This window comes from Elgaria multicarinata, chromosome 10 (assembly GCF_023053635.1).
Source record: "Elgaria multicarinata webbii isolate HBS135686 ecotype San Diego chromosome 10, rElgMul1.1.pri, whole genome shotgun sequence".
Taxonomy (NCBI): domain Eukaryota; kingdom Metazoa; phylum Chordata; class Lepidosauria; order Squamata; family Anguidae; genus Elgaria; species Elgaria multicarinata.
The window spans coordinates 87,460,814-87,483,572 of record NC_086180.1 but is presented as its reverse complement, the minus strand read 5'-3'; the positions used below and the strand labels follow the sequence as shown (position 1 = coordinate 87,483,572).

The following is a 22,759-nucleotide window of genomic DNA, read 5'->3' as shown; positions in this document are numbered from 1 at the left end:
AGTATAGCCTGCAGTTTTGGAATGTCTAATTTTACTACTGACATGTTCTTCTTAGGGATCTTAATGGAAATAATATCACAAGGATCTCCAAGACTGATTTTGCCGGCCTAAGGCACCTACGAGTTCTGTAAGTTGTTTTTGGTTTTTGTTGCTACTATTGTTTACTGCAGATGTGTAGTCCTGTGAAGAGTAACTTCTTTAATAAACAGGACTAATTCTTTACTTAACTTCTAAAATAACATTAAATTTACATTGAATGAGAAAAAGCAGTTGGGAGATGATATAAAAGTTTGGGGAAATATCACAGTAGCAATTCTGTATTCTATGCTTTTTCTTGAATCTCTAAGTAAAGCAAAATACCTACATTTTGAAGAATGAATGGGTTTTAGCAAGCCATATGGAAAAAAACAATATTTTCCTTTTTAAAATTCTAATTGAAATCATTTATTTGAATGCATTGCCTGTTTAAGATTACCAGGCTTTTGAAACATGAAAAGAAGTTTGGTATATGAAGAAATTCAGGAAAGAGAAGCTACAGATATAACTTGACTTTAGATCAAATTCTGGTAAATTGATATATATGCTAAAATAGTTTCATTAGACATGAAGCTTGTTTATTGAGTAATTTAGAAGTCCTTTTCTCAGTGTTAATAGATTATAAATGTTTGTTTCATGAGTCTCTTTTATGATGACTGGTGCTTTTCAGTGAAGATATCCCCTCCCTTGAGTGCCACAAGTATCAGAAAATTGTTGTAAATCAGGAAATAATTGTAACCATCTTTTTTGATTTGTCTTTTTAAAGGCGAAAAGTTACAAATTCGTCTTTTCAGGGAAATATTTTCACATTGAATCTTTCACTTACAGAATAAAATTCTGTTCGTACTTGTGAAACGTGCTTTCATTCATTACGAAAACATTCTATACATGGTGTTTTACTTATCTTCTACATTCTGCTATTAAAACAGTGGCTTTGCCTTTTTCCTTAAGTAAGGCATATATATTTTCCTCACCTTTGACCCTCCAAGTTCTTGAGCAGCTTTAAGGTCTCTCTTTAAGAATAGAGAGTGTTAGTTTCTCTCTTCCATGAACATAAGTCACAGTGCAGTGTAAAGTGACAGGTCTTAAACACATTGGATGGGAAGTCTAAGAATAGAATGAGAATCGCAGAGTTAATAAAGGGGAGATGGTTGCAAGTTTCCCCATTGTTGAAGGGCAGTAATAGGTGTTAATCATTGTTTGATTACTTGCTGCTTTAAAACTCTTATTCTGCTTTTCAGTCAGCTCATGGAAAACAAGATTAATACAATTGAGAGAGGAGCATTCCAGGACCTGAAAGAGCTAGAGAGACTGTAAGTATTTTTTTATGAATTTAGATTATGACAAAGCAAGTTGGTGTAACTTCCCCTCCCCCTTTTATAGTGTGTGTTAAACCACAGCGATTTGCACTTGGATTACTCGTTGAAGGGGAGAATAAAATGCTGCAGTTGTTTCCTGTAGGTATGTGCCATGGATGGAATGTAAATTCTACTTTTTGAAAGATAAAATTTACTTTCAAACTAATGGAAAGAATCTTGAAGATATAACTTGGCACAATAAGAACACGAAAATGAATTTCCTGGATAGAATAAGTTCAAACCATCAAACTGGTGTGTAATCTAAGGACTGTGTGTGTGTGAGTGTGTAACTTGCTCATTAACAATAACTGAAAGAACGTACAAATTGAGCTTTTAATATTTGCAGCACATAAGGGATTTCCTATATATTGTGTGGTGTGGGAAAGCACACTATTGTGTAAAAGAAATAAGTAGCTGCAAAATTCTAACAGTGTACAGAGAATTGCTGACTATTTCAATTGATAGAACAATGTAAAGAGAACACAGACACCTGAGCTTGTCCTTTGGAAAGGGTAAAACGTTTCAAGACAGAGAAGACATTTCTCATTTGTTTCTCACTTGTTGCATGTTGTTCATGTGCTTTCACTGAAAGTTCCACTTCTGTTGTGTGGACACTGTTGTGTGGACCCAGTTTGGCTCGGTTGTGTTTTGTACTGAAGCCGTGGTCTGCAAAAGCTTTCTATTGATGCTATGAAATCAGAGAAATAGTAAAGAGTCTTGGACCAGTGAAGTGCTTTGAAGGTTTGAGCTATAGTACATGATTTGCATTTGGGGGGTGGGTGGGGGATATTTACCCAGAGGCAGCTCTTAGTCCTAAGATACAAATTCCCTAAAGAATTTTCTGTTGTAAATGTGAGTAACGTACAATTTGTGTGTACCTGCTATTGCCAGTCTTGGCTTCTGGGCATCGGTTTTCCTGAAAATTCTTTTCTATGTGACTATCCCTCAAAGATCCATTCATTTTATACAAATGACCCATTAAGGCCTGGGACTTGTACTTAGCTAACAGGGCCAGCTAGTCATTAGATATTTGGTGTGATATATGGTATGTGAGCATAATTTACCATACTTAATTGCATTCTCAGAAATGTATTGCCATTAGGGTTTGAGGATTGTCTTTGAAATTGACCCTGTAAATATTTTGAATTTACCTCCAAAATCAGCATAAACAACACATCTATTAATATGCAACAAATGATGATCAAAGATCACATGTCTATCCCAACAGCATGTAAAAGTAGGCAGGGAGGGGCACGTTGGGGTGTGTGTAATTTAAATTGCAAGAGGAGTTCACAGCTCCTTCCTTTACCCACAGTCTGTATTCAGAGCAATTTTCCAAGCTGGGCTCCACTACCACATGTGAGCCCACCTGGGAGGGGAAAAAAAGTAGGGGGCGTGTTCCGCACCCATTGCCTCCCCACCACTCTTTTGCAGTTTAGATTTGACCCTTCCCCCCTTTACATCTGACTGTAGCAGATCTTTGTTCAAAGACGCAGGTCTGCTGCCATTGTGTGTAGTTTGTCCCTTAGTCTTAACTTGTGCTTTGATTAATTACTAAAAATAAGTAATTCCTTGTACATTTGTTGAAAGCCAATACTTCTTCAGTTCTCAAAAGCAATATTTTTGTGGATAGCATCTGTGAAAAGTGTGCAGTTCCATGCTCTTATATGAGTAATTTTGGTTTTGTGGTGACAAAATAACAAATTAGAATCATGTGATGTATCTTGGAACTTGGTCAGAAAGCAGAGCAACTCTTAAGCTGTTTAAGGTTTTTGTTTTTACCCACGTTATGATAACAGTGTTGCAGATCTTGGTTCTGTGGAAGGTTCTGGGGATGTTTTGGGGTGGGAAAAGCAATTTTAAATGGAACCTGATATTCAGAATTTTTGAAATCATCCCAGTTGTTGGCTAAGATTCCGTACTTGGGAGTAAAACCTGAAATTCCTTTTGTTGACAACTGCCACATTCATCTGACAGACACATCGCTGTCTGGTGGCCAATTTATCTCTTCAAGACTGTGAAATTCAAAAAGTATTTCCTTGGAAATTTGAGGATATTCACTTCAAATATTTATTTTATGTACATGTATAATACTGAAATATAAAACACTCAGATGCCTTGCAAAAACCTTAACTCCTCTGGCAGTCTTTTTTTGAAGTATTATATTGATATATAATGAATGTGAAGCCCCTGAAGCTGCTGGCTGTGAAGTGTTCTGTGGTTTTCTCTTTAGTTCATAACTTTGCTACTTATTTAGTGTATAATGTCTAGATTCATCTTTGCTTTCTTCTGTGACATACGACATGCCAGGCTGATCCTGTGGTTCTGATTTGCCTGTGGTTGTGTCAGTGTAGTATAGTCCTGATCCTGTGCTTTCCCAGAGCAAAGTCAAAAGCTAAGAATAGCATTATCAACAAAACCTAAATGCTGCAACACTCATGGTATCCTTGTCAACTCCATCAGTCCTCACCAAACACAATGATGGCTTCCGATTTTATATTACCTAGAACAGAAAGTGACAATCGACATAGGCCATAGCTAGACGTAAGGTTTATCCTGGGATCATCCAGGGCTCACCCCTGCCTGAGCACTGGATCTCCTGTGTGTCACCTAGATGAACAGGTTTGACCCCTGGACGATCCAGGGATAAACCTTAGGTCTAGCTACGCCATAGTTGCTCTTCCCTGCACACTTCACAAGCATGTTTACAGAAAGAACCCATAGTGCCTTGCCTAGCCTAGGGGGTAGCAGGATAGCTGAAAGATTCCCCTCAAACAGTAGTTCAAATCCCTTGGCAGCCCAACACTAGACAATAGAAAATTTCCTTTTTAATGGGGTCAGGCCAGGCAGAAAGCCAGAGCTAGAGAGGGAAGAGGAGTGCCTGTCTGTCACAGCCTGTTTTCTTCCTGTTTTCTTCCTGTTTTCTTCCGCCCAGAGAGCTTCGGCTATTGGGCGGTATAAAAATGTAATAAATAAATAAATAAATAAATAAATAAAAGGCCTGGATGTGGTGCTTATCTGTGATTCACCTTAAAGGAGATTGATCAACCTGTGAGACCAAGGATTATACTCAGACATTGTATAGAACACTGGACACAACCATGGTGTATGTGTGTTATGCTTACAAAAGAGAATTCTCCTCCCCATGTTTTAGCTGAGATGAGTTGAAAGCTTCAAATACTTGGATCAAATGTAACTGCCCATTTATTTGATCAGAAGCCCTAGTTTTTACATTTGCTAAGTTTGGTTTCTGATGAAAAGTTTCTGCTACTATACAACAGGCCCACTTTAGACAAACAATCCATCATGAAAAATGTAGAGGATCAGGTTTCCAGCCTAGCCTTGTTTTGTGCTTTGACTCTTAAATTTAATTAGATTTTGCTGAAAGCGTGGTGGGCATGTGGTTTGCTGAAAGTGTGGCTGGGCTGCTTCCGGCATTCTAGTTCCAGGTTATCAGGAGGTGTGGGCTGAGGTGTCCTTAGTATATAGATGACACCCAGCTCTAACTCTCCTTTTCATCAAATGTCAGGTGAGGCAGTGGTTTCTGAATCAGTTCCTGGGCATGGAGATGGCCTGGATGAGGATCAGTAAAGTGAGATTCAATCCAGATGAAGCAGAGGAACTGTTAGTGGGTAGTTTGTCTGCCCACCTAAGTGATGTTTGATCTGTTCTGCTGATCCAAAATAGGGCAGCGAGATTGTTAACAGGGACTTGTGGCCAGGTTACCTGAAGGATCACCTCCTCCCATGTATACCTGCCCAGACCCTAGGATCATCTTCAACAGCCCTTCTCTGGGAGCTCCTGCCAAATGTGGGAGGCTTTTAGGAAGAAGGCCTTTTCTGTTGTAGCATCCCAGTTGTGGAATGAGTTTCCCAAACAGGCTTGCCTGGTGCCTACTTTGTGCTTTTTTCAGCGTCATAAGGACCAGCTAATTTCCCCAAGCATTTTAGTCTTTCAGGTTTTGTTGTTTTAAATCTGTTACTGCATTTTAAATGTTTGTACTGCTGTTTCGTTTTATTCTGGCTTTTATTTTATATTATAATTCTAAACTTTTAAACTTTTATATTGTATTTCATCATGGTATTATTGGGCTGCATTAACAGAAGTATAGCTTCCAAATCATGTGAGGTACTGGTTCCTCTCTATTCGGCCCTGGTTAGGCCTCATCTAGAGTATTGCGTCCAGTTCTGGGCTCCACAATTCAAGAAGGACGCAGACAAGCTGGAGCATGTTCAGAGGAGGGCAGCCAAGATGATCAGGGGTCTGGAAATAAAGCCCTATGAAGAGAGACTGAAACAACTGGGCATATTTAGCCTGGAGAAGAGAAGATTGAGGGGAGACATGATAGCACACTTCAAATACTTAAAAGTTTGTCACACAGAGGAGGGCCAGGATCTCTTCTCGATCCTCCCAGAGTGTAGGACACGGAATAACGGGCTCAAGTTACAGGAAGCCAGATTCCAGCTGGACATCAGGAAAAACTTCCTGACTGTTAGAACAGTACAACAATGGAATCAGTTACCTAGGGAGGTTGTGGGCTCTCCCACACTAGAGGCCTTCAAGAGGCAGCTGGACAACCATCTGTCAGGGATGCTTTAGGGTAGATTCCTGCTTTGAGCAGGGGGTGGACTCGATGGCCTTATAGGCCCCTTTCATCTCTGCTGTTCTATGATTCTATGGTGTATTTTATGGTTTTAATTGTTGTGAACTGCCCAGAGAGCTTTGGCTATTGGATGGGGTAAAAATTTCATAAATACATTAAATGAATAAATAAAATTCCATTTGTAGGACTATGAAAAGGGGAACCTATATTGCCTTAATTATTGCTACATACAGTTCTTGAGTGGCTCCAACAAGCCTCCCATAGCCTTTCCAAAAGGTGAGGAATTCTGTAGGTTTCCTTAGGCTCATAAGGACCAGGTAAGGAGGGTTAATTGAGTTGGCAGTATTGACCAAAAGTATGAGGAGAGGATGGGAGAAATAGGCAGAAGTGTTCATACTATTATTATGTTACATCATCATCATCATCATCATCATCATCATTATTATTATTACATTTATTTCCCAACTTTTTTTTTCTTTTGCAAGGAACCCAAGGTGGCTTACATAGTCTTTGTCCTACTATCAATCTCTACTATAATAGATGGAGAGAAATATATATTCACTCATGTGTTTTCCATGAGTGAATCTATATATACTGTTTGAGGCAACCTTTGTAACTGTCTGACTGTTACTCATTGGAAAGGTTTGATTCTTCTGTTGATCCTGCAAAACTGACATTTCTTATTGCAGATGCTGCTGGTGAATTTTCTATCCATTCAAAATCTTTAATGCTATCATATCCTATATAATTCTGCAAGAAAATGCAAATAGGTTTCTTGCAAAATATTCACTCATTTCTAAATATCCACACAGCATACAGTTGGATTTGCAACCTCTACATTAAGCTCTGGTTCTGTTGTGCTTGTACTAAAGTTTGTTTTCAGGTCACTGCAAAGGTTTGGGTTGGCACTATGAGACAACTGTTGGTGGTGTAATTCAACGAGGTCAAATATTGAGCAGCTATAAATGTCATGTTTGCTGCTTGACACTTCCTGCTCTGAGGTCTTGGAAAAAAAGATGAACGCGAATTTTGTCTGCAAAATATCTGGGCCTCCTGTCCTCTGTGCAAGTTGCAATTGAAATTCTTGCACCTGCTTTCCAGATCCAGTTTTCTGCAGTGGTCTATTCTGTTCCTCACATTAGATTTTCTAACAAAACCCACTTAACCTAAATGTTAGTTATTGGATATCTAGCTGTCATGGGTTGGGCCCATGGACCCTTTAAGAGAACATCTTTGCTTTATCCCAGGGAGAGGGAGAGGGGTTTCTTTGTGTCCGAAAAGGGAGTAGCAAGTAAAATGCCAAGGCCGCGCTGGGCGAGACGTGCCTGGCATCTGATAACACCTCCCCGGGCTGGTACTGGGGAGAGAGTAACAAGTTGCAGCTGTGCAATGTCTAGGAGCATTCCCCCCTTCCTTCAGGTGAGGTGTGGGTTGCTAAGGGGTTTCAATTGGTCAGGGTGGGTCTGGTGACAAGGGGGTCGCAGAAAGAGATAAAAAGCTTGGGCACCCAAGGGTCCGGTCTCTTTCCTGTGGGTGTCAGGAGTCCAGTGTGCATGCGTGGTGAGCAGGAACATCCAGGCCGGCTGGATGGCGGAAGCCCCACGTGACTGCTGAGGGAAAGAGTCAGTTTGAGTGGCATGAAGCTGAGTCGAAGTGAGCAACAGAGGTTGAGTCGCAGTGTTAAGTGTTTGTAGTGTTTTAGATTTAGGTTTGGGTACAAGTGGGCAAGGGACCTTGCCGGATTTACGGCTGGTGGGTGGTTAGCGGGGAGTAAGTGTGAATCCAATTGGTCTGAGTGTGTAAAGGGGGAGGTATTAGTCCCTGCTGTCTTGAGTGTGTCATTCCTTTGTCCGTGTTTCCCCCCCCCCAAAAAAAAACCTCTTACGTGTTACCTTTATGTGTGGACCCTTATGGAAGTGTGTTTGTGTAAAGAATAAAAGTGTTTGGTCCCTATCTCCTGTGTGCTGTCGTTCCTTGAGAACCTAGACTCCCAAAGGGTTAAAAGCGGCAGCGAAGGGGTGTGCGTCTGGGCTGGCCAAGTCAGACCCCCCTTCTCCAGCCGGGGAATCGCTGAGACAAGCCGGGCAGTTCTACCACACTATTCACACCTGGGATGATTAGACATCTGAACACACACCAGTTTTGCCAATTTCGGTATCTCTTCTACAATTAAAAAAAAAAGATTTCGTTATGGCAAAGCTATTGTATTATAAGTCCTTAAAAAAATCAATTAGGAATGCAGTTAAAATACTTGTATTAGCATATTAATTTCTTTATGTGTTAAGTAAACATACATCAATGACCCTGTACAAGAAGCTGTTTGTATCAGCTTGTTTTCTTGTCAATGAGAATGGGTAGACAGAAGAGCAAACCTATCATTTATGGAGTTTTGATGAGCATTAAAGCTGAAGTGAGATGGAAATCTGAGTTTGGTTTCCGCTAGCATCAGTTGATACTCTTTAGATCTGATGATAAAGGAGATTATTTCCACTTCTCTTCAACCATCTCATCTTCCACCCACTCCTCTATATGCGGACATTGTATAGAATGCTGATTCAGGTCACTGCACTAGGGAAATTAATGTAGTGAGGTTTCGTAGTAACGGTCATGACCCTAGCAGTGGTAACCAGTATCACATTTCTTACCATAATAATGTACATTGACTAAAGATTAAAATAGTCCTGTAGACTAAATTTCATTAGGTATTGGTCTACAATGCACCTTTTGTGGCTTCACCTGCATATTTGGATTATGTGTGCCCACAAATATAAGAAAAATGATATTTCAAAAGAGCAAACAATACCCAACTTCTGTACCTGAAAACAGTTTAATAATGTCAGGCTACAATCTGGCATCCACTTAACATTATCCTATTGTGGACTGAGAAGGCTAATTGGGGTGTGGTGGCGGACAGAGCAGGAGGACCTTTGCAGAAACGTGTAGTGGGAGTTGGAAGCAAAACCACCTTAATTTTTTTTAAAAATTCAAAAATTCTGTATCTTGCAAAGTGGTTCCCAGGCTGTTTTGGAAAATGTGGCACAAGTAAAGTATGGGAAAGTGTCATGCTAATGGGCATTTCAGTGCATGTGTACACTTCCACATCTACTCTGGTGTAGTTTTGCACTGGGTTGAGGGCCCTGGGGAACACGGCAGTAGCCATGGCAGGAGCGTAGGCCTCAGATGTCACTTGACTGGTGGCAGGAGTGGCAACTACTGGCACTCTCTGCATGCCCCATTCCCACCACCATCGCTGCAGGAATTCACTTCAAGCTAGGAATTTCTAGCATGAACGGCATAATTTCAACAGTTGTTTCGGTCTTTTTATTAGACATCTTCAAATGGACATCTCGCTGTTGACAGGATTAAATTTGAAGGGAATTTTGGGGCTGAACTACATACTTTGAAAAACCCTTCAATTTATTTATTTAATTTATTTATTACACTTATATACCGCTCCCATAGCCAGGGCTCTCTGGGCGGTTTACAGAAATTCTAAAATTAAGATAAAAACGAGTATACAAAATTTAAAATTCTAAAACACAGAAACATACACACATAAAGCATTAAAAACTGTTTTAAAACTAAACATGTGGGTGATTAAGATGTGCCATCATATGCCTGGGCAAAGAGGAAAGTCTAAACATGGCGCCGGAAAGATAGCAGCATTGGCGCCAGGTGAGCCTCGTCAGGGAGATCGTTCCATAGTCTGGGGCCACCACTGAAAAGGCCCTGTCCCTCATTGCCACACTCCGAGCCTCTCTCAGAGTAGGCACCTGGAGGAGGACCTTAGATGTTGGAAGTAGTGACCGGGTATATTCAGGTCGGGAGAGGCGTTCCGTCAGGTATTGTGGTCCCAAGCCATGTAAGGCTTAATAGGTCAAAAACAGCACCTTGAATTGGGCTCGGAAACATACAGGCAGCCAGTGCAAGCGGACCAGAGCAGGTGTTATATGGTTGAACCTTCTGCTTCCTGAAATCAATCTGTCCGCTGCTAGTTTCAGTGCAGGAGTGGAGCTGAGTGGAACAGTCCTTCTTAACTCTTTCCCCAAACATCGCCCATCCCAAGTGGCTTTTTTCTCCCCCATGGATGGGAGAGCTACTCTCAAAGGCAGAAACCACAACAAAGGGTTCAGCTGTTCTCCCCTCCCCTAGTGGTTCTCCTGTGGACGTGTAGAACCTCTTTCTATTTCCTAGAAGCTCTTGGGGACTAAAGGCAAAAGGGGCCAGCCCCCAAATACCAGCATTTAGCTTAAAGGTCTTACTGCCAATAGGGGCGTAAGCCTTAGGGGAGGCATTGCAATGCTTTAGAATTGGTGGGGAAATTGTACATAGCCCAGGAAACCACCCCAATGGTGGATGGATGGGGGGAAGGAGAAATGCCAGCAGGCTGGATTTGCACCCTGGGCCTGAGGTTCTGTACCCCTGTTTTATTGAAACTCAGCAGCTTGGAAGCTGCTTGTAGCTGTGTGATAGTATGTGTGCATTTCCTAGAGAGAGAGAGAGAGCGCTATGTGTTATGCATACTGTAGACAGGTCTTAATAACTAGGGTTAAGCTCATGTCTCTATGGGTGCTAGTAGTCCTGCTCTTTTCTCGCTTTTTTGCTCCTCAGTTCCGTCACCACAGAGTGGCTTATGAATAACACTTATGTGACTTGTGCATAGGGAATCCCCTTTCTGAGATTTGCATGGGCACAGCCCCATCCCTTCCTCCCTCTTCCCACTGGCTGCGACAGCCTAACCACTGATTGGCCTGTCCATCCTCTCCCTGGCAGAGGGGTTGCCCTGCCTGTTTGGCACAGAAGGGATTAATTCCTATTGAAGTTTGAGCTTTTAACATTTATGTACATTCATACTGCTTAAGTTTCAGTTTCAAGCAAAATTGAGCTTTTCTGCCCAGGTGAGTGGCTAAGAGCAGCAGGTGCTGTCGCCTCTGTGTGGCAACAATTGATGCAGCTCCAAGACACCACCACATGTTCTCAGCCACCCGAGCAAGCAGATGGTGGTGGCCAGTAGCTGACGCTTTTGCTACTTAGCCTCTCCATCCGCGTGCCCAGGGCTAGGAGGAGTTGCCTCCACCTGTGGGCACAGTGTCAGAGAGCCACACAGGAGGGGATCATGTCAAGTTTCTCCCCCCAGCCTCAAATCTGCCTTGGATCCAGACCTGAGACAGTTATGGGGTTGGTGGGTGGAATGTAGAGGCAACAGGAGTATTTTCCTAAGTTTCTTCTGTCTCTCACACTTCGATACGCCTGAAGGTGTCAGCAACACCCTAAGTTCCATTATTTCAGTGATGCTTAAGCTTATGTAATTGGGTTTAGGTTTGCAATCCAGGGCAAAACTTTGGGAGGTGACTTCATATGTGAAATTTCAAGATGACAGAAATGTAAGGTAGGAGTGTAGCACTAGTAGAAGTCTGCATCTAACAGAAAACACTTTTGAATTATTAATATGAAAGAAGTCTATCGGAAGTTAAAGAAATTTGTGATTGCTGTAAAATATATATACCTCGAGAGGGCTGTACCCTCTACTATTAAAGGTGACCTAAAATAATTGTAAATAACATTTAAATAATGAAAGGACTCGCTTTTCTAACTGTAAAAAGTAGGAAGTATTTTAATTGCCACCTCTGGCAAATGCTTATTAATTTTTGCCCAGTATAAACTGCTGATTGTAGCAAAGCCCATAAAGTATGATTGAGCTACACTGTGATAGCAAATTTCATAGTGTACCACATGGATGTACTGTAGCAGCTTATAATAGATGCGCCCCCTACCCCCATTCATTGGCTTGTTTTCATCCGATATGGCTTCCAAGGCCTAAGCATTTGGGAGCATTTTAAAGACACTTTGGCCTGGTTTTTGATAGCTAGGGTCAGGTTTTCAGGGTAGCTTGTTCTGTTATTTATATGTATATGTGTGTTCACTTTACAGCTGCCCTCAGGCATTCAGGATTGGGCAGGTTTGACATTGAAAAGAATTAACATCAGTGGCAATTGCCCACAGCTAGTCCTTTTACTGCCCCATTTTAAAATGACAAATACACAAAGTGCTTCTAGAATAAAAGGAGTGTTCTGTATTACGAACAGAAGTTTCATTCTGTTATCTGTGTTCTGTAGCCCTGCATCGAAAGAGAGGAGCTGTAAATATGTCTTTGCAATACTATACATATGTTATAATCTCCTCCCCCTCTCTCTTTTTAAAAGAGCTATATGTATGTGTGTTTCTATAGGTACAGATTTTCTTAGTGGTTAGGAATATATAAACCAAGGGTTTAATGCTTCCAGGTTTCTCTCTAAAGATAGAGTTCAAGCAGAGAATATGCTTTTGAACAGCCTGGAGGGGAAAAGCAAAAAGATCTTGCTCCTTGGTAATCCGAGTTGAGACGGAAACCTTCACTTTCTAAGTGCACATTCATTATCCCTGTGCAGGGAGGAGGACAGGAAGTTTTCTATTCTTTGTCAGTTAGGAAAAGCAGGTATGATTGTGTCCTCCAAAGTATAGGAATAATACCTTTGCATCTGTAGTGATATTTCCCCCCTAAACATCAAAACAATTAGTCTACTTTTAGAGTTCTCTCAATTTAAATACCACATCGAAGAGGTAACTTACAGCAAAAATAGAAAAGCTACATAAAGGCTGTTAAAGGACTGAAATAAATCCAAGTGTAATGTAATCTTAGCCAGATTTGTGTTTTTAGGGGGGAAATTGTGTGTTACTGACAATTGTATACACTTGGTACTAGTCTATTTTGTAGTTGTTAGAGTTGGCAAAGTTCTCTGAGTGCTGATACTCAATGTACCAGGGGTGGTTGTTGTTGTTGTTGTTGTTTGTGGGGGGGAGGTTCATGTTTCTATTCTACATACATTTTGTCTTTCACTCTATATGGTTCAATTTTTTAAAAAACACACACCTCTAAATTCTAACAAATAGCTTACAAACATGAGAATAATGCACAATGCTAAATCAAACCTAGGAGGTACAAAGAAATAAACCAATGTGGCTTCAATCTGGCAATTTCTATAACCTACACCTGCCCCAGGTTTTCAGTGTAAAACATCATTCTCTCCCCCTCCCCGCCCCCCACATTTTGTGGGCTTTAGAATGCTTGTTTCCAGAGAATGAAATACAAAGCAGGTAACGGAGTAGGTTTTAGCTCCATCTCCGAGACAAGAGTGCAAGCTGTGTAGCTGAAGATACTGTGTACTTTTTGCTAACTGTAGTAGTTTTAGCACTGTACTTAATTAATCTGAGTCTAGTTCTCATGGGACTCTCTTTAACAGGTCTAGAAGTCAAATTGCTATGAGAAGTCCTGTTTGCTCTTTGCAGACCTTTTTAGAAATTCCAAGACAGGAAGGCTGTTTATTTTTCCCACATCTGTTTTGTGCTCATTCTTTTTAGACACTGTTTGCTGGATGCTCTCTTTTTTAACCACTTAAATTAGTTTAATTTGCAAAATACCTAAATAATCTGGATTCTCTTTTAAAGAGTTAAGTTTTTATTGAACCATGTATCTTTTAGTTGCATTCTGTTAACTGAATTTAACATTTTCTTAGCTTTATCATTTACTCATTCTGTTGCAGGCATCACTGGAGTTATAGATTTTAAATTCCTATAGGAATTATTTAGAGAAAATTCTTACAGAAAATTCAGTTCCTTAATAGGAAATATCATACGTTAACAATATTAAATGGTTTCCAGTGTAATTTGGCCTTTCATAAAATGTAGATCTTTAAATATCTTGGATTTCCAACGTCTGTAAATGTGTCACAGAAATGTATAAGGGCTCATCTGTGTGGGTCTTGCTTAAAGAAGTGATTAATTTCAATTATATTCTTGTAAAACTTTGAGGAATAATTTGTTTAATATATTGTTTTTAAAGTATTTCTTTCATTTTCTTGTTTAGCAATGTTTGAAACAAATTCTCTGTTTTGTTGTAATTTGTACAGTGATTCCACCTTTCAGGTGTTATGTAGTATGTGGGAAATACTTACGTGTTGCATATGTCTATCTAGTTGAGCATCACTGCATACATGAAGGACTTTGCCTGATGATTTTCCATGTCATTCTGCTAGGCTTCATTCATACAAGAAGTCCATAGATAGATTGAATTACAGGATATTCCTAGCTTACTTTGGGCGTGCTGTACTTCAAGCTGGGGTGCCAGATATTGGCACTATTGGTGGCAGAATGTGTTAGCATAGGCCAGCTGTTGTGGGACACATGATAGGCACACATCCTCTGTTTGCCTCTCCTTCCCCCACCACAGAGCTAAGAGTTTCTTTGGAGGAAGCAATTTACATTGGGGAAATCATGACATGCACATTCTCAGTAATGATGTAGGACGGAACATTTTGCATTACTGTACTTTTTCTGCAGAACATTTTCTGCTTTCAGATATACAATACAAAATAATGAATGAACATGATAAGGTTTAGATTGTGCAACTAGACTGGATGCAATACTTGTCAAATATAAAACTAAAGTTGTAGGGTCCCCCCCCCTTATGTCTGGAAGCACATATATTCATATCCACAAATCTTCAGGCATGCTCGTGTGGCGCAGAGCAGTAAAGCAGCAGTTTCTGCAGCTGAAACTCTCCCCACGGCCTGAGTTCGATCCCAGCGGAAGCAGGTTTCAGGCAGCCGGCTCAGGTTGACTCAGCCTTCCATCCTCCCGAGGTCAGTAAAATGAGTACCCAGTTAGCTGGGGGAAAGGTAATAATGGCCGGGGAAGGCAACGGCAAACCACCTCGCTATAAGGCCTGCCAAGAAAACGTCAACAAAAGCTGGCGTCCTTCCAAGAGTCAGTAATGACTCAGTGCTTGCACGAGAGGTTCCTTTCCTTTCCTTCAGGCTTGCTAACAATTTTCAGTGCCTTCACGTTCCCCCCTAAACACAAAATAGTGTAAGGGAAGTAAATGTCTTAAAATATTTACAAGTATTTGAATAAAAATAATGTCTCAGAAAAGCGTTTGAATTTGAATTTGTTTGAAAATACATTTAAGTCACATTAAGTGCACTGTACTGAGTTTTCCAAATCAAGGATTTAAGTTCAACTACACATAGGCCTGAGCTAGACCTAAGGATTATTCCAGGCAAATGGAGGGGTCGTCCCTGCCTGCAACCCGGGATCCCCTGTGTGTCATTTGGATGCACAGGGATGATCCCGGGACAATACCGGGATATAGGCCTGGTCTAGCTATGGCCATAGTGGTTAGAAAAAATCTTTTCAGATATATGCAGTATATAAACTTGACACTTCTTAAGTTTTGTTTTTTAAAGGTGCAATTCTATGCATGTTTAGACAGAAACAAGTCCTATAACTCCCAGCATTTCCTAGCTGGAAACGCTGGGACTTTTTCTGGATTATGCCATAAAAGTATTTCAAGAAAAAAAAATCTACTCAGTTTTTCCAGAAAATCTGTCTCTGTTCCAGAATACCACTTCCCTGATCAATTGGTTGAGAAGTAGCCCCTAATTAGCTGTGGATGCTATTTGTGGGCCAGACAGTACAGGGTTGTATTTACTGCTTTAGCTGTATAAGGGTTCTGGCAGGGGGTAACAATTCTCTCCATCTACAACACTTAAAGGGGTGGAATAGAAGGTGGCAGGGCATCTTTCTCCCTCTCCTCCATTTTTTCTGCCTGATCTCAGATGTTGATCAGGTTCCTGATTGTTTTTTTATATTTTTAAATGGTTGCTACCATGCAGATGTTGAATGAAGGCAGTCAGTTGTGGGCCTGTTGTCTAGTGGCTTGCTGAAAACAATTTTGGGGAAGGAATTCCTGCTTGCTAGGTGTGTCTGTGACCTAGTCAAGGGGTGCTTTTCTGTTGCGTCAATGTTGGATGTGGGCCGTTCCCCACCCTCATTTCCTCCCCCCCTCCCATTCACTGTAGCACACTTTGGACACAGCCTTCCTTTCCTGCTTCACTTAGCATTATATCTCAGCAGGACTCTTCCATTCTTTACTGATCTACCATTTTGCAGCTGTGCACTTTCAATTTGAGCACTTCAAGATTTTCTACTCCAGTTTTAAATTTTTACTTTACACTAAATTGCAGTTGTACTGTTTTGGACTTAGGGGCTGGGTTAAAACTTTTCTGATTCAATTTCTATACTTTGCAGTTTTGTACTTTCATTTTAGGGGCTTTAACAACTTTTCCGCCATACCTTTGCGGCTAGTTCACTGCTACTTACAATTGTGGTAGCAGAGTCACTCAGCGAGGGCCGTGGGGTATTGTGGAAACAGGTTGAAGTCACGTACTGAGTTGTAATTCATTCTCCACCATTACAATATCCAAGGGAGCAGGGTGTTCAATAATGCATCTCTGGTGCTGTGACGGTGCACGGCTTTGTATCACTGTAAACATCCTACAAGTAGAATGCACTTCATTTCTGAATGCAAATGGTGGATGTGAGGGGAGAGATATGGGGTAAACTCTAGGGGCATCATTCCTCTCTTTCATTACACTTCTCGCTCATTTGCTGAGCAGCACCAATGGTGTTGATGACATTCAGTTCTACTCATGGGACTCTGCCCACCCAACCCTGAAGGATGGTGCTTTCAAGTGCCGTTTTACGCATGATTTTTTTTTTTTAGGTAATGTGTACTCTCCTTTTTTTGCTGCGTGTGATGCTAATGACCCAAAACAATTCCATGGAGAAGAAATCCAGATATAAATGGTTCAGTATCCCACTCCATGTAGATCGGACCTGCCTTTACAAGGGTCTTGGTTTGGCAGTAATTCGTTAACTAACTGCATCCATGAACCAGGGGTAATAGCCGTTGGAAATGAGGATCAGCAGAACAATTAGAAACAAAGCTAAGGATTTACCTGAGAAATACTTCAATTGGGAAAGCACAACACCTGTGGAAAAACTCAAAAAAGTGTTCGTTGGCTGGCACAGAGGGCAAGGCCCAGCAGCTGTGGGGAGACCAGTGTTGAAAGAAAGGTGTCCTGATAGAATAGGCTGAGTGTGAATGAATGGCTCAGTGTAAAAATTAAAACAAAACAAGCAAAACAACTTTGATAGATCTCCACTTGTAAATGCATTAAATGGTCAGCTTGCATTTTTTTTTTCATTTTGGAGAGTCTGCCTGTTTATTGGTTATGGTGAACAATTTAGTTTTTTAGCACAATAATCAGGTGCTTGTGGTTCATCTCAGCAACTTGATCTGATGCTTTCCTTCCAGGCTTAGCTTCTTTTATGAGGCTAAGCCTGGAAGTATTCTTTTGAATACTAGATGTGTTGTGTGTTGGCAAAAGTATGACACTTTCATAGCACATCTACTCTCATGGTAGACCATGAAGGAGGCAAGCTTTTTGCACTTCACTACGGTAGTTCAAAATACATTAAATCAGAAACACAATAGTTCAGTTTTAAATATTTTAGTTTAAAATATAATCCTATATACGAAAATATAAGCCAATTGGATTATTCTCGCTAGAATTATAATACTCAATGCTACTAAGCTCCGTGCCCCTTTAAAAGTAATGTCCCTTCTAAGGTCCTTTAATATTTGTCAGTAGATAACCATCTAAGCCTTAAGGTATAGAGATTCCAAATGGACAAGGGAGGTTGGTTCTTGCAGTCCTCCCCCATGTAATACAAGTCAGGTGATGAGCTTCATTGGGCATGAAAAGTAAGGCTTTGTTAAGTGTGATAATGGCCATGATTTAAACCATCAAAGCAGGGGACCATGTCAGTGCCGTGTAGACCTGAGCGAAGGATTCCTGGCATGGTAATAAAAGTACTGGGATTGTAACAAAATTTGAATGTGACACCCGAGTCGTGGAAAACTTGCATAGTAAGGTGTTGGTTTAAAAACCAATACTGATCAGCAGTATATTTAAATTGGGCCTTAAGTCATACAGTGTCCCAAATTTCTCACCTTTGATGAAGAGACTTGACCTGCTGAGAATAACCAGTCTCAACTGCTTTTCAAACCTCTAGTCACTTCAAAAGCACCCCCTTCTCCTCCTACATAACTTCCTTCAAATGGAAATTTATGCAGATAAATGAACCTCAGCTGCTTTTACACAATATTCTTGCTTTTTCTAGGGATAGGGATAGGGATAGTCTGTTTCCAGTCTGTCACCTTTGCACATATTCTCACCAATAGGTCTATTTTGTCTTATTCTGTGTTAATCTGTGGAGTAAAAAAAATCTTCCCATAAATGTCCATCTAAATTTGCATCCGAAGTGCAATTGAGAGGCACAAGGGACAGGGCCTTCCCTGCTGTGCCCGGGGGATGTTCGCCCCACTCCATCTCTCCTTAGGCTGGCAATTGATATCTTTTATCAACTGATGAGATACCCTAACTAGGGGGAGGGCAACAGATGTCAGGCTTCTGGCAGTTACTTTTTGATTTGTATTAGAATACAAACCAGAGAAAAGGGCAAAATAGGGGCTGAGGGGGACAGAGTCAGAATAAAAATGGTGTTGCAAGCAAGGGGTAGATCCAATTACATGCTGTGCACACGCCCCTCTCCCAGTCTGTGTAGACCAGGGATTCTAATGCTAAATTCAAAAGCTAGATGGAGCTGCAACAAGACCTGGTCAAAAGTAGCCAACTAATACTCATATTTTATAAGTGATAAACACTGAAGCTAAGGGCCTTCCTAGATGGGGCTCACCCCGGGCTCACCCCTGTACATCCAGATGATGCACAAGGGATCCCAGGCTCAGGCAGGGGTGAACCTTCCCTGGGCCTGGGGTAACCAGCACTGCTTCAGGCCCGTTTTTTCCTGCGGTCTTGGGCTGAGCCTGAGTCCACAGGCATATAGCCAGGCCCGCCGCTTTTCCCGGCTACCGGATTTACTCCCGGGGAGTAAATCAGGGCTACGGTGGGGACATGGAGGGGCGGGAAACAGAGGCCGGGGAGATTGGGGGGGAATTGTGGCCCAGGGGACATCGGGCGGGGGCTTGGACATCAGGGGTGGGGGTGGGGGGAAGGAGAATGGGACCAGGTGGGTGGGCGGGGGATCGGACATCGCGGGCGGGGGGGCAGGGGGGAAAGGAGAACGGGGCTGGGGGGGGGAGATTGCAGATTGGGGGAAAGGAGAATTTTTTAAAAAAAACCTACTTACCTTTCCTGGCTTTTGCGCTACTGCAGCTGCTTTAAAAATAAAAAAAGTGGCGGCCGCGACGGCTCTCCTCCAGAGCTCGTTGTGGCTCATGTGTGAATAAGGGTGAAATCTCGCGTTATTCGTAACGCGAGGTCTCCCCTCCTCTCCCCCGGATTTTCCAAAATGTCTAGCAAGGCCCTGAGAGGGAAGTGATGAATATCTGAGCTGTGGTAGAGGTTTATTTTTTAAAAAATAATTGCAATTTTAAAACTGTAGTGAGTTGAATACTGTCACGACACAGGCCTCACATACCAGGCCTTGACGCACACAAACCCTCCTCAAGCCAAGCGCCACCACCTCCTCTTATTCCATGACTAGAAGTCCAAGTAAACAATGTCCACCAGATCACCCCTCTCTATGGGCCTTGCTAGACCTACCAGATAATCCGGTCAGGAGTCGGGGCGAGGCCGCGCTGCAGCTAGGATGTGCCATCGCCCCTAGCTAGACATAAACACGCGACGGGGCAAGGGAAAGCCCCGTTGCGTGCTCCAGGTTTTTTTCTCTTAAAGGGCCATGTGCGCAGGAGCACACCAACGAAAAAGTAAGTACATTTTTTAACAAAATAAATGGTTCCCCGCTCCCCCTGCCATATTTCCCCCAACACAATGTCTGATGCCCCCCTGCCCACTCGCTCGCCCGTCCTCCCCCCGTCCGCCATGCCCTGTCCCCATTCTCCCCCCCGTCCACCATGCCCTGTCCCCATTCTCCCCCCCGTCCACCATGCACTGTCCCCGTTTTTCCCCCGTCCGCCATGCCCTGTCCCCGTTCTTCCCCCGTCTGCCATGCCCTGTCCTTCCCCCGTCCGCCATGCCCTGTCCCCGTTCTTCCCCTGTCCGCCATGCCCTGTCCCCGTTCTTCCCCTCGTCCGCCATGCCCTGTCCCCGTTCTTCCCCCCGTCCTCCATGCCCTGTCCCCGTTCTTCCCCCCGTCCACCATGCCCTGTCCCCGTTCTTGCCCCCATCCGCCATGTCTGTCCCCGTTCTTCCCCTCGTCCACCATGCCCTGTCCCCGTTCCTCCCCCCGTCTGCCATGCCCTGACCCCGTTCTCCCCCGTCCGACATGCCTGTCCCCCGTCTGCCATGCCCTTCCCCCGTCCCCGCTCGCCATGCCTGTCCCCCGTCCCACTCGCCATGCCTGTCCCCCGTCCGCCATGCCTGTCCCCCGTGCGCCATGCCCGTCCCCGTTCTTCTCCCCCCAATCTCTCCTGCTGGGTCCGTTCTTTCCCCCGGCCCCCATCTCCCCCCCCATGATTCCCCCCCCCGGCCCAATGGGCACAGCGCACTCCTATGGAATGCTGTGCCCCGTCCGTGGCTTCTCTTGGCTACTCGTAAGTGAGCAGCCAGGAAAAGCCACGGACCCTGCTAGATCTTCCGCAGCCCCGGCCTCAGGCCAGGGCTGTGGAAAAGCCGGGTCATAAGCGGATCTGCTTATCCCGGTTCAAGGGAGGACTTCGCCCGGCCTGACCCCGGGATCCCCTGTGTGTCATCTGGATGCACAGGAGGGAGACCGGGCCTCACACCGGGCTAACTCCTCATCTAGCAATGGCCTATATGTTTGTTGACACTCTCAAAGAATTCTAGTAGATTAGTGAGACAGGACTTGCCTTTGCAGAAGCCATGTTGATTTTTCTTCAGCAGAACCTGCCCTTTATGCTTACTAATTTTGTCTTTAATAATACTTTCAACCAATTTACCTGGAAGAGATGTCAAGCTAACCGGCCTCTAATTTCCTGGATCCCCCCGGATCCCTTTTTGAAAATTGGTGTTACATTGGCCATCTTCCAGTCCACCAAGCATCCAATGAAACTCCTCTTAAGTCCTTCCAAAATTGAGCAATGACAGTCTAGCTGCCACAACAAAAATCCAGCCAATGGCTTAAAGGATCAGTTTTTATTGTTTCCCAGAAATAGTCCTAAAAGTGCCAACTCCAGTGTTTTCTCCAACTGCTGTCCAAATATCTTATCAATTTCACCAAAGACTTCAGTCCAAAACTTTGCCACTTTTACACATGACCACCGCATATGCTGGGTGGAACCTGGTTCCTTGCATCCCCTCCAGCACAATCTTGACAATTCCTAGTGAATGTGTGCTAACCAAACAGGGGTCATATACCATTTTTGAAGAACTTTCAAAGCTTGTTCCCTCATGTTAATAATAGGTACTGATTTAAATGGAATTTTTCCAGCATTGAGTTCCATAAAGAATTCTCTATTTCTATTTACCAGTCCCGTTCCCATATTCATTTTAAACTGTTGGTTGGACCTATGTCTACATGGATTACCACTCTGTGAATATGTGACACCAGGCCTTTCTCCTCCTTGCCCAAGAGCTTAAATATGGATTCAAATGGTGTTAAATTTCTCTCCTAATAAACATACCTACTTGATACCATGCTAACCATGCTATTCCAGCCTCCTTCAAGTGAGTCCTCCAAAACTCCCTGGGGAAGGGGCTGAGCATTCAGGTAAAATTCTTTCAATCTCTAGACTCCCTTCTGTTTAAAGACCATTATATCCATTGGACAAACTTTGTTATGGAAGTCCAGATAATATAAGGGAATCATAGAGGGTATCCCTGCTAGTAATTCCTCCTTCCCTTTCCATACTTGTAAAATTGTTCTCAAGGTTGAGGTGTCACTAGCACATATTCTCTTAAGTTCATTTTTAATATATAAAAATGAATCTACTGTCTCTGATGGTAACATCATTCCCTCAAGCTGTACCCACTGATTATTATCATCTGCCAATAAACAAGACAGGAGGTAGTGTAACTGATATGATTCATAATATAATATTAGATTAGTAATACCTCATCCTCCTTCTGCACACTGCCTATATCTAAAAACTTTAACTGTACGTGGTTTCTGATTTTTAAATATAAATTGCTATATTCTACTCTGCCAAAGTCTCAGTGTTTTATATTGCAGTTCTAACAGTAATACATAAAACAAATATGTTAACTTAGGAAAGATCATCATCTTAATGGTTGCTATTCGACTAGAAAGTGAAAGATTAAGTTTTTCCCATTTCATTATATTCTTCAAGATTTTTTTCCATAGCTGCTCAAAATTCATTTTAAAGAGTTTTTGTGTGTTCCTAGGTATGTAGTTCCCTAAGTAGTGGAAGCAATTATTTACTAATGGAATTCCTAGTTTTTGTGAAGCTTTTAATAGCTCACCTGGATGAATTTTTTAAAGCTTCTGTTTGTTCTGATGTGATCCCATTGTAGCTGCTTTGAGGATTCTGAATAGAAAAATGGGATAAAAGTACTTTCAAATAACTGGACATAACCTACCTTATAGGACTGTTTAAGGAGTACTCAAATGTATATGTGAAGTGCTTTGTACACTCTACTGTTTTAATGTTACGTAGTATACTTATAAATGTGGCTATATGATCACTGTAATGATTGAGTGGCAGGAGTCTAATAGAAGAACACTGAAGGTCCCTAGATAGCTGGGAATACCTCCCTAATTTCTGGAATGTAATAACCCCAGAGCTTTCGATAATATTGCCAGCTAAGGGAATGGGGAGACAAACAGTTCAGAATCAGTTATCCAGGCTGTGTTCAGAAGACACCTTAAACCATGGCTTTAACCATGGTGAATAAAGCAAAAAGCCTTCACCGTGGTT

The 22,759-nt window shown here is 42.3% G+C and overlaps 1 protein-coding gene across 3 annotated transcripts in view; it reads left to right on the top strand.

Moving 5' to 3' along the window:
* The window catches only part of SLIT2 (slit guidance ligand 2), a 317,811-nt gene that overhangs the window by 3,025 nt on the left and 292,027 nt on the right, over nucleotides 1-22,759 (top strand). For all 3 annotated transcript variants that reach the window (XM_063135275.1, XM_063135274.1, XM_063135273.1), the window contains exons 2-3: nucleotides 56-127; nucleotides 1,278-1,349. In XM_063135275.1, coding sequence (XP_062991345.1) covers nucleotides 1,285-1,349 — 65 coding nt within the window. In that variant the 5' untranslated portion in view covers nucleotides 56-127; nucleotides 1,278-1,284. The remainder of the gene's footprint in view (nucleotides 1-55; nucleotides 128-1,277; nucleotides 1,350-22,759) is intronic.